This window comes from Montipora foliosa, chromosome 7 (assembly GCF_036669935.1).
Source record: "Montipora foliosa isolate CH-2021 chromosome 7, ASM3666993v2, whole genome shotgun sequence".
NCBI classification, from domain to species: Eukaryota; Metazoa; Cnidaria; class Anthozoa; order Scleractinia; family Acroporidae; genus Montipora; species Montipora foliosa.
In genome coordinates this window covers 23,003,612-23,021,445 of record NC_090875.1, presented here as the reverse complement: position 1 = coordinate 23,021,445, position 17,834 = coordinate 23,003,612, and the positions used below count along the sequence as shown (strand labels likewise).

The 17,834-nt window shown below is 40.0% G+C and overlaps 2 protein-coding genes across 2 annotated transcripts in view; both read left to right on the top strand.

Moving 5' to 3' along the window:
- The window catches only part of LOC138010455 (heat shock 70 kDa protein 12A-like), a 29,379-nt gene extending 23,815 nt beyond the window's left edge, over window positions 1–5,564 (top strand). The window contains exon 4 of the mRNA XM_068857422.1: window positions 2,299–5,564. Within this exon, the coding sequence (XP_068713523.1) occupies window positions 2,299–3,368 (1,070 nt within the window). The 3' untranslated portion in view covers window positions 3,369–5,564. The remainder of the gene's footprint in view (window positions 1–2,298) is intronic.
- Window positions 5,565–8,263: 2,699 nt separating this feature from the next.
- Window positions 8,264–17,834, top strand: part of LOC138010035 (VWFA and cache domain-containing protein 1-like) — a 28,622-nt gene continuing 19,051 nt past the window's right edge. The window contains exons 1-7 of the mRNA XM_068857000.1: window positions 8,264–8,443; window positions 9,890–10,070; window positions 10,718–10,893; window positions 12,873–13,121; window positions 14,015–14,147; window positions 15,306–15,580; window positions 16,928–17,069. Of these exons, the coding sequence (XP_068713101.1) occupies window positions 8,264–8,443; window positions 9,890–10,070; window positions 10,718–10,893; window positions 12,873–13,121; window positions 14,015–14,147; window positions 15,306–15,580; window positions 16,928–17,069 (1,336 nt within the window). The remainder of the gene's footprint in view (window positions 8,444–9,889; window positions 10,071–10,717; window positions 10,894–12,872; window positions 13,122–14,014; window positions 14,148–15,305; window positions 15,581–16,927; window positions 17,070–17,834) is intronic.

The following is a 17,834-nucleotide window of genomic DNA, read 5'->3' as shown; positions in this document are numbered from 1 at the left end:
TGGGTACTGACTCCCCTGTCCCTGAGTGCCGCTATTCTTGACTGGTGGCGTTGCCTAGCGAACTCTTGCTGCATGGCTCTGATTCGTTCTTGTTCATGGAGCATGTGATAGAGTTGTCTGTGTCGCAGGCTATCGCGACGTGACTTGCACAATGAGTCTCTCAAAAGCGCAAGGTTGTCTGGCGATGTCAAATCGGTCACGTCCTCCGCACCTGTGACATCCCTTGAAATCGACTCGTCCATCGCGTTGCCTGTCTCCAGGCTTTTAGAAATTGGAATATCAGGAGACAGCGATCGCAGAGTCTCCATTTCGGTTTCTTTCAAAATACCCTCCTAATCCTCCTGCATGCTACCGTCGCTGTCGGAATCGCCACCTTCTTCACTTACTGTACTGTCAACTGAGATCGACTTGGCTTGTTTAAGCAGCCCACACGAAGCAGTCCGTAGCGTGCCTTTTCAACCATTTTGCGTTTTCTTTTTGGGATTTGTCAGATTCTTAACCTGAAAGGTGCTATCCATGCCCGTTTTTTTGCAAGGGACCGAAGTCCAGTTTGCACTGAGCTGTGATAAACATGGGACATTTATTGATGAAGGCTCGAGCGGTTTGATATTTTACATCGTGGGCTGTGTATCCTCGTTGCGTGAGAACCTTCCAGTCGGTTATATCCAAGCAACTCTCGTCTGCTTTATCGATGAAGATCACTTCGGTAAACGGAGTGATCATGGCGTTGTTGAAGGCACGCTGTTTGGTGGTGGTCGCGATGTTCCGCCACGGTGCTGGATGAGTCCTTGGATTGGGAAGAACAGGCTCGTCTTCCCACTGTTGGCGTCGCCTACCAAGCAAGGTACTCTGTCCTTGTGTCGCTTCTTCCTGTAGTGTAATAGTTTCACGAAATTTTCTCAGAAAACGGCAATCTCGGACGTAGGAAAGCTGCTCAAGTGACACATATTTAAACCCCTGTAGAATTGCCGTTTGTCACCTTTTGCTTCACACGGAAAGGTCTGTTTCTGATAATCGATTGCCTCATTAGAGGTACTGTTTCAAATACAATTTGATGCACACTATCGGGATGATTTTCATGTTCATGTTACATGCCAGCGCTCAGCGTTTCATCCCTTTCGGGGTCAGTTCTCTTTCACATGCTCATAACAGTTTACACCAGCGGGCAAATGCTCACTACAGCCGGGGTTGATTAGAATTGAGATGCACATTTTCATGACACTTTCGGCTGAATCCAAACGGCCTTTTAATGAACCAGAACGATTGGTGCTAGTTGTTTGTTATTTTTCATTCCCAGTTGGGTAAAAACAGTGATTAGCCGGTTTGCCTCGAAGTGAATACAATGATTACAACTAGCGAGGGGGCTATTAACAACCAACAGGCCCTTTATTATGACGCACACACGCCAATGAGAAACATTGCCGTGGAGGTAGCGGTATTTTCATTTTTCTCCTAAACGGGCCAAATTTATATAAGTCTTGCCATATAAGAGACGAAAAGATAAGACAAAATTAAATACTCATATCCTCGTCAAATCCGTGAAAGTTCACGCATACGTTTGTACTGTGTATTGATGCATTGCATCCCGAATTCGAAAATCCAATGACACTGCAAGTGTCAACACTCATAAATCAATCCCAAATTGAAAGACGGAAAAGACGGATTTCACAGGGATATGAATATACTTCTCTTTACTACTGTAAGTACTATCAATATTTTTATAATACATATTTTGTATTATACTTACAGTTGTACGGAGAAATAAAAAGAATTAAATAGTCATATCCCCGTCAACTCCGTGAAATCCGTCTTTTTCGTTCTTACATAAGTATGTACTTTGGATTGATGTATCACATTCCACAAATCTGAAACTCTCGGTTATTCTATTCTCGGTCAAGCATCAACTTTGTTTTTTTTGTTTTTCCGTATGAGAAAAAAAAACCTATATCCCGATTAATTTCCTGGATACGCACCTCGACCATTTTTTCCCGTATATTATTCAAGCAACTATGTGGCCCGAAATGAAAAGGGAACAAAGAACTACGGGAAACGATCTTCATCCTCTTCTTCTTCTTCTTCTTCTTCTTCTTCTTCTTCTTCTTCTTCTTCTTCTTCTTCTTCTTCTTCTTGGATTGCACAGTTGGTTAGTGCGCGACCTTGAACTATGCGAGAGGTCCCGAGTTAAATAAGAGTGAATTTTCTCTCTTCGCTTATCAACGGAAGCCCTTAATTTAGTATTGAATTAAATACTAGCGCATTGTTCAATCACCTTGACATTAAATTTTTTGTTTCTTCCAGGTGGAACTATGGATGTTACAGCACACGAGGTGGATGCAGATGATGACATAAAAGAAATCTACCATGCGACGGGCGGTGAGTTCGGAGGAACCAAAGTGGACGAACAATTTGAAAACCTGTTAACAAAGATATTTGGAGAAGACTTCATAAGTAAGTTCCGCCGTGCGCATCCTTCGGACTGGCTGGATGTGATAAATGATTTTGAAGTCAAGAAACGCTCTGATCGCGTGATTAAAGGAGAGGTGACACGGATCAGACTTCCAGCCAATTTTATCTTTCTCTTGAGACAAAAGAATGGCAAAGATGACAACCGTATCATCAGACGACATTACAAGGAAAATGAAATTAAAATCTCAAAGGAATACCTGTGTTTAGGATCAGAGATAGTGGAAACCTTGTTTGAGCCAGCAATTACTTCCATCACTGATCATTTGAAAAGTCTTCTCAAGAAAAAGGTGTTAAAAGGTGTCAGGATTTTGTTTCTGGTTGGCGGTTTCTCTGAATCTCCCCTTCTGCAGGCCAGGATAAAAGGAGAGTTCAAAGACGAGTACAACATCCTGATTCCAAATGATGCCCAAACTGCAGTGGTTAAGGGCGCTGTGATGTTTGGGAAGCGACCATCTGTTGTGGTGGAGCGATGTCTCTCGGATACGTACGGCACTGACTGCTATAGAGACTTCAACGTTGGTGTCCATAAGTTGGAAAAGTTGGAGTATATCGATGGCAAACCAAAGTGCAAAGATATTTTTGCTGTTTTGGCAAGGGAAAATGAGGTAGTCAGGGTAGGCCAATGCAAGACCGTTTCTACTTTTCATCCCATGCGACCAAATCAAACTGAGGTGCTTTTCAACTTTTTTACCTCAACCGATCCGAACGTGGTTTATATAACAGACACAGGAGTCAGGAAACTTCCGGGTTTAATCTTGATTAAAAGCCCCGACACGTCAAAAGGAACAGAACGCGAGATCAAGCTACAGCTCTACTTCAATACAGAAATCAAAGTGATTGGAGTTGATGTCGAAACGGGAAACGAACAATGCACTTACATCGATTTCTTATCGCATGCATGATAACTGGCTTCATGCAGTCTTTTGGGACGAAATTTAAATACTGGGACTAGACATTGTACTCTAACCCAACGGTTGCGTGGGCAATTTTTCTTGTAGTAAGTCGTTGCCGCAAGGAAGCAAACAAGGCACTCTAAAAACTTCACTGATTTTCATGATTCCTTAAAAGTATTTGTTTAACGTTTTTATAGGAACTGACCAACTCTGTTTAGTCTCAAGTGACTTCATGCTTGGCTTTCCTTAGGTACATCATGTCTTTAACAATCAAGCTCAGTCAATATAAGCAAAGACGGTATCGAAAAAAAAAAGTTAGGTTTAATAAGCAAAAACAAGGCCTTTCACGTGCGTTTTACTTTTCCGTACATTTTGTCGCTGTATCTTCCTAGCAATAGGGAGCTTAAAAAATTAAGAAATGACGACGGCGACGACAACAGCAACGCCACAATACAATGATATAATTGGTTAAAAGAGCAAAAAATAATCGGGCTTCATGTGCATCACGCATTTTCACACATAGTTTTGCGGTACTCTGCGTAACGACGACATGAAATCACCAAATTTGAGGTTTTGATGACAATAATTGAATAAGCATGCAACAGAGAATATTTCTTTCTCTATTTTCACTCTGAAACCGCTCGTACCAATTTATTTTCAAGATAACATTGCACTATCCCAGGTGAACGAGGTGGAAAAGTCGCGAAATACTTACGATAGTGCAAAGTTATATTTGTAGTTTTCGTTACCGTCGCCGTCGCTAATTTGCGTTTCGTAAACGATCGATGCCATTGTTAGCAACCAAGCCTTTTTATTCGGTTAGCTTTCAATGAATTGTTAAAGTTAGTTTCATTCAAATATTTTAAAATTGCGATGTTTGGAGTGGGTATCTCGGTAGCGTAGTGAAAACTGCATTCGCATTTGAGGGTGTGAATGGGGTTAACCGACTAGCGACGAAGGGTAGAAAATATTACTGACTACCGACAAAACGAGGGAAAAATTACCGACTAGCGACAAAAAAATTAACTGGGATTTACCGACAACCGACAAAGGTCGAAAATTTTAACCGACAACCGACATGTGGACCCTTCCCCCCCCCCCCCCCCCCCTCCCTATTCAGACCCTCGCACTTCAGGCATTGAACCGAGTTCGGTATAGTTCACCCAACTTTTTCTAAGCCTTTTTTCGAAATTCTAAGTGATATATGCTGCTAATCTAGTCCTAGATTAAGTAATTTTTTTCCTGATTTGCAAACGACAAACTTAACAGTGAAACATTTTTTAATTGTCGTCCAAATGGCAACGACCTTCCGCCATCGTAGATCTTAAAGTCCCTTAGGACGTTAAATGACCGAATTTGAAGTTGTGTGCAAAATCCGACGATAATTTTCAATTTTCACTTTAATCTTCCACGTTGTTCATAACCATTCATATTCCTGAATAGCCTTTGAACAGTTTACATCCGAAAGAATTTGGAATAATCGCTAAGTGATGACAATGACGCGAAGTTATGTTGAGTTGCTTGATTAAACTCCCTCACCTCAATATAAGACTTACATGAAAAAGTTTCAGTTAGAGGAACATTGGCCATTCTCCGAAAGCAATGAAAGAAGAAAGACCACGCTTCGAAGCAAATAGCTAGGTCAAGTCTTGGATACTTTATTTTTCGCTCATGTTGACAACGAATAATTGTCAGCTTCAAAACAGAGGGTCTTGATACCACTTTGTAGTAGCAAAATATTTTCAGCTAATTCGCGCAAGCGCAAAAAATTGACATGCATCATATAAGTAAGTACACTTTAAAGTCTTCTGCTTAAATATACGAAGAATATGATGCGTGGTATAGAAGTGTAAAGTTTGCATTGATTTGCATCAAGGGAATAGAATAAGGGTACGGCAAGGAAACATACAACTTAAGGTAGCTTAAAAGTCATTACAAATATTCAACCCCTGTTCATGTGTCATTACACAATGCATCATGGGAAGGATTGTGCATACAATGCGGGCACAATATATATTTCATTTCATTTCGTTACTATAAATGGCAAAATTCGAAATACTGGCATAATCTCAGCATAGCATATCGAGGTTGGGCCAATGATTTGGAGCCACGAAATAGGGATTAAAATAGAACTTAAGTGCAGTAAATTCATTTTAGTGGAGTGTATTCTACTTCAGCAATTAATAAACCATGGCTTTGTTCGTACTTTATTCTCTTTAAGCATCTGGACTTTATCGGCCACATTTAGCTGAGCTCAATACTCTCAGTAAGTTGTGTATGGCATTGTGTTGAGTCATTATGTAGTTAAAGTCTGTAAAAAATTTTGAATGATGAAGGTTGTATGGGGGACCAAGAATTTTGTTTTGGGAAAATCTAGCAAGGATGAAGAGCGTTCAATCTTATTTTCGACATGATAATTCTCTGTTCTTTCTGCAACCCTTCGTTTCAGGAGTATACAGAGTACAGACCGGTGTACGGAGAATTAAAAAGACAAGTACGCACTCTCTATTCCGGCCGGCCGGTATTTCAGTATTACGCGGAATGTCATGCACAATTCTGCATAATCACAATATACTCATACTATATCTCAGTCTTTTGGCAGGTTCCTTGTATATGGTGGCCACTTTAAATTGTTAAACCACTCACGGCCTCTGTGAATAGCCTATCGGGCAGAATGACGCGACATTTATTTTTTTTTTTATCTTCATGAGCACCGAAGCGGCAAATTTAAATGCGAACCCAAGTTAAACAGCCAACAATAGCCCATTTCCGAGTTGTCGCATGCCTCAGTTTCAAAGCGAGTCCTGGTGCACAACCATTCAAATAGAAATGAGTTGCGTATTCTTATGCAAATCAAACTCATTTCCGTTACAGTAGTTGAGCACCAAGACTCACTTCGAAATCGAGACTAACAGCAACTCGGAAATGGCCCATTCTCTGATTGTATCTGACGTCACGGCAGCCATGTTGATGGAAAGAACAATAGCGAAAAAGTCTTTTGGGAATTTGACTCAATTATTATGCAACATTTGAGCTACATTTTTCTATTGTTTTGGCACCAACATGACCGTTATGTCACGTGAGTCCAATCAAAGAATTAGAGAGAAAGGGCTATAATTTGCCCGAGAGGCACTGACAAAAGTCGCTTTCCTTGCTTCCTTAAGGCCTACCTAATATTTTGAACACCGGGGTTTTCAAGAGGAATGCTGCATCTACAATTCTAGCCGAAAAAGATGACTTTTGAGGACGTTTTAGAACTATCCCTTAGCGTTTTGAAAAAAGTGAACATCGGGAAATAAAAGTTTGCTGTTTTCATTAACATATTCTGTACTCAATTGGACGTCAAAAAATCACTATCCATTCTGCGTGGAAACTCCTTTTAAATATCGCGCTCCATACATTAGTTTTGTTCTAAGCATACGTCTGCGTAACAATAGCTGTCAAAAATAATAGCTTTTCATTAAAACCTACTCAGTCGTTTCTCTTTTTTTTTTTTTTTTGGATTTTATTTATTTTTTGTCTACTTTATACAACAAAAAATAATACAATACAGCGCAAGTGTTAGGTTAAAACCGAAAGAAAGAAACATACACTTGACAGTTACAAAAACTAAAACAACGAGAAAGGAAAAAAAAAACAAAACATACATGTAAACAAACGATATAGCAGATACATTTTAAAAAGACAGAAAAAGAACAACAACCTTCAAGGAATTATAAGTGGGAGTAAGGGTTCCCACTCTTCATAATGATATTTTAGTTTTCTATTTTCTCTCGCAATAGAACGTGCTATGTTGTGAGTGTTCTTAATTGTTGCTATTAGCAAAGGCACAGGTATAGATAATTTGCTTATTTAAGAACAGTATAGAAAAAAATTTGCTTTCAAGGATTATATCAGTCGTCTCATGCAAACCTTAAATCGAAATCTCAAAAATCAAGGTGCTTTACAAGATGTCAATGCATGGAATGGAAATGAACAAGGAAAACGAAAGTGCTGTGGATCGGGAGCTCTTTTCAGAGCTCATCGAATCCCCGATACATCCACTTCTGATTAATGTGGTTGCTCCTTATGTTGACTCCTGTGATACGAAATTTCGTTTTCAAATAAACAGGGAGGCACTTTGGCACTGGCCATTTCAGTTCTAGTTAAAAATAGTGGTTTTTTCCCCTAGTCTCTTTGGCGTTTGTCAGCATAACCTGAGCTCTTTCCTGCGCGTTAGAATAGTTTCGTTCCAGGGGAGTATTTTCTTGTATGTAGCTTGGCGGGAGTGTTTAAACTTTCTTTTGTTTATGAACTCGTATGACCAAACTTCTTGTATAAATAAGCGCGCGCAGATCGTTAGAAATGCACACACCTTTTACAAAAGGGAAGATATCTGTTTACAAACATTGCTTTTGTTATTCAAATATGCCAACCACAAAAAAAAAAGATCCTTTGTTGCGACAGCCAATGAGGCTCTGGTTGGCACATTAACGAAAATAGATGGCTTCCATGCCCAGAATCTGGCGGGTACAAAACACAGGTCACCTCTTTCGTTCACAGGTCTCTGTTTTACCAATACAGAAACAAAGCTAAACAAGTTAGCCTTAGGCCTAAAAACTCTCGTGTGGGATCAAGAAAAGAGAAGTCATTCTTGATCCGGACCGAAAGAATGACAAGAATGATGATCCTTGGGAAAAACGAGTTTGCCAAAAGCACGAATGCGCCTCAAGCGTTTTTATGAGCCAATTAGAATCGATTAATTACGAAGTCACGCGCAAAAAAGTAAAATTGATTTAGTTTGTTATGTAATTAGAACATTGCCCTTTTGTGACGTACAGATAAGTCTAGCCTCGGTTCCTAGAAGTAGGGAGAAGAAATTCAGGGAAGTTAGCTCAAAAACTATGTAACTTGACATTTTCGCAATGGCGGAGTACTTGAGGATCTTTGTTCTCTTTCTGTTGTTGGCATTCACTTTGCAAGATGACTCTGCGAAACCACGCAAAGAATCGGCTACTGTGGACTATAATGATTTGATTGGGACATTTGACGACGATCTAAGAAATGATCTGGGTAATCTCGCAATTGGCACGAAGAGTTTTCAGGTAAGAATGCAGCGCTCTTTGGCTTTTTGTTTGCAGGACGTCAACTCAAGCTATATTAGGTGTGACATGTAAGCCACGCGTGACTTCAAAGATTTTCTCACCCTTTACGTTAGCTCTATAACAACAACAACAAACTAACAATTTATTAAACTTATATTGCGCAATTGTCAATACCAGCAATTTTCAATTGCGCATACAATATTGATTACATTATATAAATATGCAATAACTGAAGGATCAATGTCTTAATAGCCTTCTTTAAACAACCTAAAGGTTTTATATTTCGTATTTGTTCCGAAGGCTGTTCAACGGCTTAGGGGCTGCCACGTGAAAAGAGCGGTCACCGAGTGTTGCTGATGATCTTATAGAACTAAAATTAAGAATTAAACTATTACTATATCTTAGATTGATTGCTCTTTCTCTCGTTATATTATGATTGGTGTATTTAGTTTTGTCGGGAATGGCCCCATTAACAATGCTATCTTTTGTTTCATGGCACGCGATTAGAGAATCTTTCAAACTTAAAAACGGAATGTGCGAAGCGGTGGATAAGTTGGTTGAGTATCGGGCTGTCATGCGGGAGGTCGTGGGTTCGAACTGGGTGGGTGCGAAATGCAAAGAGAACAACGAAAAAGAAAACGTGAGACGGTCAACTGAAAAAGAGAAAAGAACGACTGCCCTCTCTGTTCTTTGATTTGCTCTTGAACCACTTTTGATGTGATCTAGATTGTACGAAAAAGGCTTCGGTACCGGACGATTTTTTTACCGGTTGAAAACTTCGACCGGATATTTTGTTTGCACGGAACCGTGCAATACCTTCGCTCTGTTCACATGGAACTGACGAACCGGATTTGAGTTTAACCTTTTTCAGTGGTTCTAACATCTGTTCATGCGCAGAGCGTTACTTTACGAAATCCAAAATGGTTTCTTGCAGCTGAGGTAGCACCCATCCATGCAACCACACCTTTGCCATTCAAAGTTTAGACGGTCAAGGTGTTCACAACGCTCTGGTTAAATTTTCGACCGCACTGGTTAATTTTGGCGTTCCTCTTTGTGAACGGTGAGGCGTCTAAATTTTCGTACGTCTAGCGTGGTTCCGTGTGAACGGAACCCCCAAGTGCACGAATTTTCCACCGGTAGAAAATTCGTCCGGTATCGTGTGAATGTAGCCTAATACTTTATGGCAGAATAAATTTACCGTTTTTTTCCTATTCCAAGGACTCTTTTATTTTCTAACATATTTACTGACTTGGAAGAGTCTGAATTGAACGTGGTAATTCAACCCAATAATAAAATCGGTTCACCGTCGGACAGAGGTTTTAAATATTTTTAATATTCGTGCAGAATTTTCCGTCCCACCAGTGATCTGCGTCACTTATTTTTCAATGATTTGTGCTTGAATCAGTCCCTCGTGTCCAAAATTCTGTTTGCTGTTGTGTATTTTAGGAACAAGTTGGAAAGGAAAGAGACAACATGGTTTCAGAAGGTGGATACCTTGATAACAGCAAGATCATTAAGGAGCTCAACACGAAATTTTCCATGCGACTGAATGACATGGTACACGCTTTACATGGAGTAGTAACTGAAGTCGTTAAAAGTCTAAACTCTGGAAAGAAGGCCACTGAAGGTAGGACAGGCAAAGTAGGAGATTGTTAGAAAGGATGTTGGTGCCCCCGTCCCCTCCCCGAAGAAAAATGTCGCAGATGTGATTTCTGGTTGTGAAAAGAACACTGCCGGGGAATTTGGGACTTTCTAAATAGGAACCAAAGGAGAAGTACCTGTTTGCGGGCCTCCGCAAACGAGGCAACTTGTTATCTAAAATGTTTAGTTGTCGATAACGAAAAGTTATCGATGAAAGAACGTGGCTTGTGCGAGTTATCGACTACAAATAGCGAAAATTCAAGCCTTCATCAACACAGGAAACCCCTTTAGTTATCGATGACAAACGCGGCCGTTTTGTTATCTACAACTCTCTTTCTGCCGTCTGTGAGCGAGTAAGTTATCGATTTCTTAAGTCCATCTCGCAGCGGTGCAGACGATTTTTTAAGTCAACGGTTCTTCATTTCTTGTCGCTATTTTCACAGACTCCCGCAAAACGTACTAGTTATCGACAACTAAATTTCTCGTATGTGGAAACGCATTTCCTAACTACAACAATTTTTGATTCAATTAAGTTGTGGACTGTAAATAGTCGTCGATGACAACTTGCCTCGTCTGTGAAGGCCCTTTAAGGTGGTGGGGGCAACTAATATTTTGAAATGGTTTAATTTACAGAATACCACGAGTGCTGCTATCTCCCGAAGAGAGTCAAAAGGAGATATGATCGACGTTTCAAAGATAATGTCACTTTCGATGTATTCTGCCAACGGCGGGTACCAAGCGCTGATTTGAATGAATTTCAACCTGACTTCAAAAAGCTGAAAACGGTGTTCGATGAAAACATGAAAAAAGTACGTCAACTCATGATGTAACATGCTAATATTACATATAAAATACTGAGCGAATGGACCTAAGCTATGTTTGGATGGGGTTTTAAATAAGTTTGGGATCACTAAGTGGTAATCAGTCTTCAAGTAATTTAAGGCATCTAATTGGCTGAAAAGGTCCGATTTCGCGGGGAAATAATCCTAAATGTATGTCGATGTTTTCTTCTACCGGCGATAAGCTTCCGCAAGAGCGTATTGTATTTTTGTTGTGCACACTGATGCAGGAAGGAAATTCAGCCTTTCTGTTGCCTTGCAGAAAAGTAAGCTATGCGTATATCAAATGGTGCTTTTCGGAAGTTTGAAGAGGGCGAACAAAGCTAGAGATGATCGCTTCTGCGCATTCGCTTCGAGCAACTCTTATACTTTATGACTTCAAAACTCGATCTACAAGAGTAAACTTCAGTCTTTTTTACCGAAACGAGGCTTGGTCTTTTCCTTGAAAATATATATGGGTTATTGACCAAGCGTTAGGTCAAAACGGCTGGATATTGCCCAAGTTCTTTTTTTACGTGTTTATGTACCGAGACGAAGTTGAGGTCCATAAACACGAAAAGAAAAACAACGAGGCCAAGATCCAGACATCTCTTTTTAGAGATTCGTTTCTGCTTCACTAGATTGCGTGTTGTATTCGATGCCGATGAAGCTCGTACTTTCAAACTTGTCTGCTGCATGTAAATGTCGTAGGATTAATAATTTAGTTAGATGATCTCGTAGCTTTTTTTTTTTTAAGAAATTACCAGCGGGGAGGGATTGGTGTAGTTAGTTTTTATGTTCCTTGTGTGGGTTGGGTTGGGTGGGTGATACACCTTGTAGGGGACTTAATGTATTATTGTTTTGTCACCTAACTTTGTTGGCAAATTGGTTAAACAAATAAATAAATAAATAAATAAATAGTTCTTGACCGAACAAGCTTGGTCAATAAAGGATATATTATATGAGATCAAACACCAAAAAGACGATCTTTGATCTTGCTGGAATCAAATGAGAAATCCGGAGCGGGCAAGATAGCTCCATCTAGCCAATCAGTACGAGATTTGGTTCTTCTTGTCCGCGCACGGAGCTAGTCATATAATAAGTTTTCATTCATACCAAAACGAACGTTCATGCACCTCGTCTCGACGGTGAAACTTAAGGATCCACGTTTACCCTACAGGCATTGTGTGTCGTGGAACAATTTCATCTATGAAAATCCCGCCAAAGCTGAAATTCATCCAATCAGATTGCTACGATAAGCAATGCGAATTTCCATAACAAAAACAAACGGTCGAAAAGCCTATCGGTTGAAGGTTGGCCTTTAACTACATTGAAAATATCTGTTCAGTCTGGAGCGGTCTTTCTGAAAAAATACGAAGTAATTTACAACAATAAAAAGCAAGGTGACACACGCCAACACCAACCCGGTGTGGCCAACACATCACGCATGCGCACAACCATTTCACCCGGTCAATTAGCAGCCATGGACAGCTATATCGGCCTTTGGGCCTCATCAGCATGGCGTAGCTAACATACCAGGCGGGTGTGTTTAGCACCCCTTTAATTTAGCTTTTCCTTGGGCTCTCTGTTGCATGAGCCACGCGCGATTGGCCACGTATGACTTGATCCTGCGCGTTTTCCCGCCTTTTTTCCGCGCTTATTGCGGATACATTTTGTTCCCTTTGAGTTACAATTCGTTTATTTAATTTTATGAGACTCAGTTGCGTAATTTTTCTTATTTGCGCTTAGCAATAAATCCAGTAACACAACTCAACTTCGTGTATATTTCACATACCTCACAATGGCTCCCGGCCCGGTTACCAAGCAATCATGAATTAATTAGGGGTTTAAACAGATGGTCACACATTACAAGATGTTTTTCTTTTTTTTGTTTCGGGCTTACTATACTCAATTAAGACTTTTTGTTGTCAGTCGGTACTACATTTTGATTATCATATATGTATTGTCAGACAACATTAAAGGTGAAATGGCAGTACTTTGGTTCATCGGGAGGCGTCTTTACCATATATCCGGCGCCTAAAGTCTCAAGTTGTGATGGTTACGACCACAGATTAAGACCTTGGTATAATGGTGCGGCGGTGTCAGAGCCGAAAAACATCATTATTCTTTTGGATAGCAGCACTTCGATGGCTAACTACCTCAGACGCGCCAAGGAGATGACGAAGATTGTGTTGGGGACTTTGGTGCCAAAGGATAAGGTAATTAGACTCTGGTTCTTTCTCGTTTCCTTTCCTTTCTTGTCGTCCAGAGTGCACTTCCACTATAAACAAAGCATTTACATTTTTTTACATCTGTAGATAACAAGCAAGTAATCAGTTATAATGAAACAAGTATCCTTAACTTTTTTGCGAGACGCAAATTTCAACCTGACGTTTGCCGTTTGTCGGAGACGTAATGCTAAATCTCTCTAACTACTTCGGAAAATGAGGCAGTGTGGCCCCGTGGTTAGGATTCTTGCCTTCAGACCCGGAGTTCCCGGGTTCAAGACTCATTCTGATCTTTCGTTGAATTTTTGTCGTGGAAATCCCTAGTTCAACGTCTCGACCGCACTTGCAAATAGCCAACTGGTTTGCGTCTGGCCCGTTGGGATTCTTAACAGTTGTTGTTGCGTTGTGTCGTTTCGTTCATTGTTTCATTGGTCCTGAAAAGCCCCTATGGGGAATGGTCAATTAGGTATGTATGTATTAAGTATGTACAGAAACCCATAAGGGTTGAAACGTGTAACGCGCGTTCACAGCTTCCGAATATTCACTGAGTGCGAACTGAATGGTTGAATGTTTCAGTGCTAAGTACCATAGTTGGAAACCCCTCGCTCTTGTTGTTCCAAATATGGTACGTAGCAAATTGAATATTCAGAAGCTTGTTTTTCAGCACACAAGGGGCCGTTACACGTTTCAACCCTTATGGGTTTCTAGTATGTATCATCAGTGCGCAACAACATAGGGTAACCAACGCGAACGGCGCATTGTGTGAAAAACAATGACCATGGATCACATAAAATATGACATCTTTTGGTGTGAGAATAAACAAAACAGTACATACTAAATTGGGCTGCTTTACCTTGTGTTTATAAATCTCTATTTTATTGTAGGTATCGGTTATCGCTTTTAACGCGTCAACTTACGTTCCCGGAGACGAAGAATGCTACAGATCATCAATGGCAAGTGCTAAGGTATTCAACATCAACGCCTTCAAGACTTTTGTCGACAGAGCAAACCCTTCAGGTAAGAAAATGGCGTACGTCTTGCTTCCATTTGACAAGTAACTTGTTGATCGCAACAAGAGGGCTATGGGTAGCTAAGACTCTGGCCGTCTTATTTGGCCATTATTTTTTTTGGTTCAACGGTCACTGACGGATAGCTAAATCATCACATATACACTAAAAAATACATGCGCTTGTTTTCCAGTCACGTTCCAAAGCTATTAATGATGTTTTAAAATTTTAATTTAGGTTTTCTTGGAGCAGTATTCTGGTTGTCCAAGCTATGACCTTTGTCAGTCTCGTATTCCACTAGGAACACCTTAAAAAATTAAATGCCCTAGGCTTACAAAAATTGATTCAATCTAAAACTGTAACAAACAACAGTTGCGTGATAACAATCAAATCCTTTTGGATTAGTAAAAGTCATCAATAGATTCTATTCCCCACCCCACCCTATCCCTTTTCTCTTCTCCCATCTTTCCGGTCTCATCTTTCTCCCTTTTTTTTTTTTTGCTGTCATCTTTTCCCATTGTTGATTTGTCAGTTGTAAACAGCGAACCGTTCATTTAAACACGTATGTTCTGCCCAAGTTTAATATAAAATAATTGTCATAATTACACCTTTATTCAATTTGGTCTAGAGAGCAGGAGAGACACTGACAATAACGTTTAATGTAAAACAACGATTTTGATGCAGATATGTTTCGGCGAAAACTTCTGTCTTCTTCGGTGCAAGTGTTACATAAGATGAAAATCTGAAAATGAATATCTGATGAATGTAAATGCTAACTTCAACATGTTAACTTGAGCCTATCTCTGTAATTTCCACGCTTCAAACATGATTTTTCTTTGTCGTATTTGTATTTATTAAAATTTATCAGATATTTATACTCAGATTTGCATCTCATGTAACACTTGCACCGAAGGAAGGCTGACGTTTCTGCCGAAACCTGTCTCAACGTAACATTGAAATCGCTGTTCTATATTTCTAATTTATTTAGTTTATTTATCACTGGGGCTCCGATTAAGGACATTAATTAAAAACTAAATCGAATCATATAAATAATCCGAATAAGAGAAAACTGGAGTATCTGAAGTAAATCTTTCGAAGAAATAGGGAAATGGTAACTGCCTCACCCCAACTTCATAAATGTCTAATTCTTATTATCCTTATTGATTAGGCGGTACAAGATACATCAGAGCTTTCAAGAAAGCCTTTGCGATTCAAAAGCACACCTTGCGTAACTCATCGGAAAACCTAGAATCCAGACCGTCAATGTTCTTGCTAATCACAGATGATGGGCCCAAAAAAAAACACTTTCAACAGCTTGTAATTGACGCATTGAAACAAGAGTTTAAAGAGTTCAGAAAGGAATTTAAAGAAACCGATTTAAAATTGATAGTACTGAGTTTTGGAAGGAAGATGGCATTCTTAGACAAACTGGCTGATGTAACGGTAAGCCTGAATTAGAGCAACTATATGATGTCGGTCTTCTCATTGGCTAAGAGGCATAGGAATTTCTTTGATTAATTTTCAACTTTGTAAGTTACTCGCGAGATGCAAGATACCCCAAAAAAAAAAGACAGCTTGGAAGCAAACATCAACGATATGGGACGTCAAATTTCTTCTCGTTACATTTATCCAGAAAGTCAAGGCCTCTGTGAGTGTTATGTGTGTGGGAATCCTCTCAGGGACGGATCTAGGAGGGGGGGTGAATAGGGTGGCTAGCCACCCCCAATTTTGGCTGTTTTTTTTCCATTTAGCTGCTCTTTATTGTATTTTTATTTTTGCTGGAACAGATACTGTTTACGTGACGTGAACATTTTTCTTACTGCAAAACACAACCAAACGTCAAAATAGCAGCTATCTGGAATTTTGTCAGAGTATATACTTTCATTCTTTCAATTCCCCCCCCCCCCCCCCTTAAAATATTCCTAGGTCCGCCACTGCCTCTGCATGTGATAGTTACAGAAAAGGCCCTTAGAACACTTGCCCCTGTGAACTTGATAGCAACAGAAACTCTTCTAACAGTTGCTTAAAATTCGTGTTTTGATTTACGTGTTTCGTTTTTTTTGTTAACGTTCGGCATTACTTCAAGGTTCGTCCTTTCCACGCTACCATTTTCCAGTCTCTATTTTGCAAGGAAATAAATTAGATACAGGAAGCAAAGAAGTCGATTCAATAATCCAGAATGTTATCTTCTGCTTTAAAGGGGCTAGGTCACGCAATTTTAGGCAATTTCAGCACTGATCGAATGGTCATGGAATTAACTAAAATATCAAAATAACTGTTCAAAACTATAGAAGAACTCTAACAAAACACAGGGAAGCCAAGAAGGGACATGGATGGACAAAACTGGAGAGGATTGAAATGGATTGAATTTGGGTAAATTTGAAAAACGTCGGCCCACCTTTTTTCAAATTTATATCAGTCTATATCAAAATGTCATTTACACAGCTGGGAAATCATTCTCAGTTGTTATGTGGCCGTGATTTTGCAAATGAAAGACTCTTGCTCTGCCAATTTGACGTTTAGAGCTCATAATTAACAAAATTAAAGAAAATTACCTAAAATAACGTGACCTAGCCCCTTTAATCGTTGCCTGCATACAGGGGTTCGGGGTTCTCAGAAAGGATATGCACGAAAACAAGCAATGCAGAGTCGCCCCAATCCCGGCTTGGTTTTTGACCACGCACTATTCAAGAGAAAATTGAAGCGGGAAACAATATCTCCGAAAGCCCAATGAATAACCTATTTTCATGCTTCTTTAACCTCGTCTGGCACATGATTGATTTATTGCAGGGTGGAGTAACTGCATCCATTGCTGGAAAAACCGATTATTATTCTAGGCTTCAACCTTATTTTGATCATCTGATGAAAGTCACTCCAGCCCTCGAAAGGAGGGTTGTGCTCTCTCGGCCATATGTGGATCTTCTTGGACTGGGTACGAGAATCTTGTATTTATTTGTCAGTCACGCTTTATCATTCCAATAGCCGAAAAGCAATTTAATGACAACCTGCTCCCCGATTATTGAATTTGTCTCAAATATCATTTTGTAAGCATCAAAATGAAATTGGACTGGACTTGAATGAGTTGAACAAATAAATGATAGAGTATTAAAGTGCCTATAAACCCGAATTTTTTGTTTTGCTTCGAGAAATCTTTGTATCGCTATGAGCAAAATGGCGCAAAAATTTTTGTTTTTGGTTAAAACCGGAATTTTTTGCGAATTTTCAAAGTGGCGGAAACGCGAGATTCGAAAACCCATTACCGAGCTGGTGAGCTTGCCGAAAGGGAATGGGTCGAGTGTAATTCGTGACGTAAAACCCGGACTGTGAGTGTCGCAAGTTGTGACTTCCATCAGAGGTGAAGCCATGCCTGAGAAATGTGTTGTTTTCGGTTGTAGCAATGTTCGAAGCAAAGAGAAAGGGATACTGCTTCATCCCATACCGTTTTACGGTAAATGTGAAAGCGAAAAGCAAAAGCGAAAGAAGAAGTGGGTCGATTTTGTTTACACGATCTGTGATGGTGCAATCTCGTTCCCAGGCTCCTCGTTCCTATGATGGGTAAACCACGCTTGGCGCGATATTCCCGAGGAGATGGTGAGGCGGTCGTTTAAGACTTGTGGCACCTCTATAACGCACTCGACGGCACAGAAGACGATGCAGTCTTCGACAAGAATATTCCAGAACAAAACGAAAAGTGAAG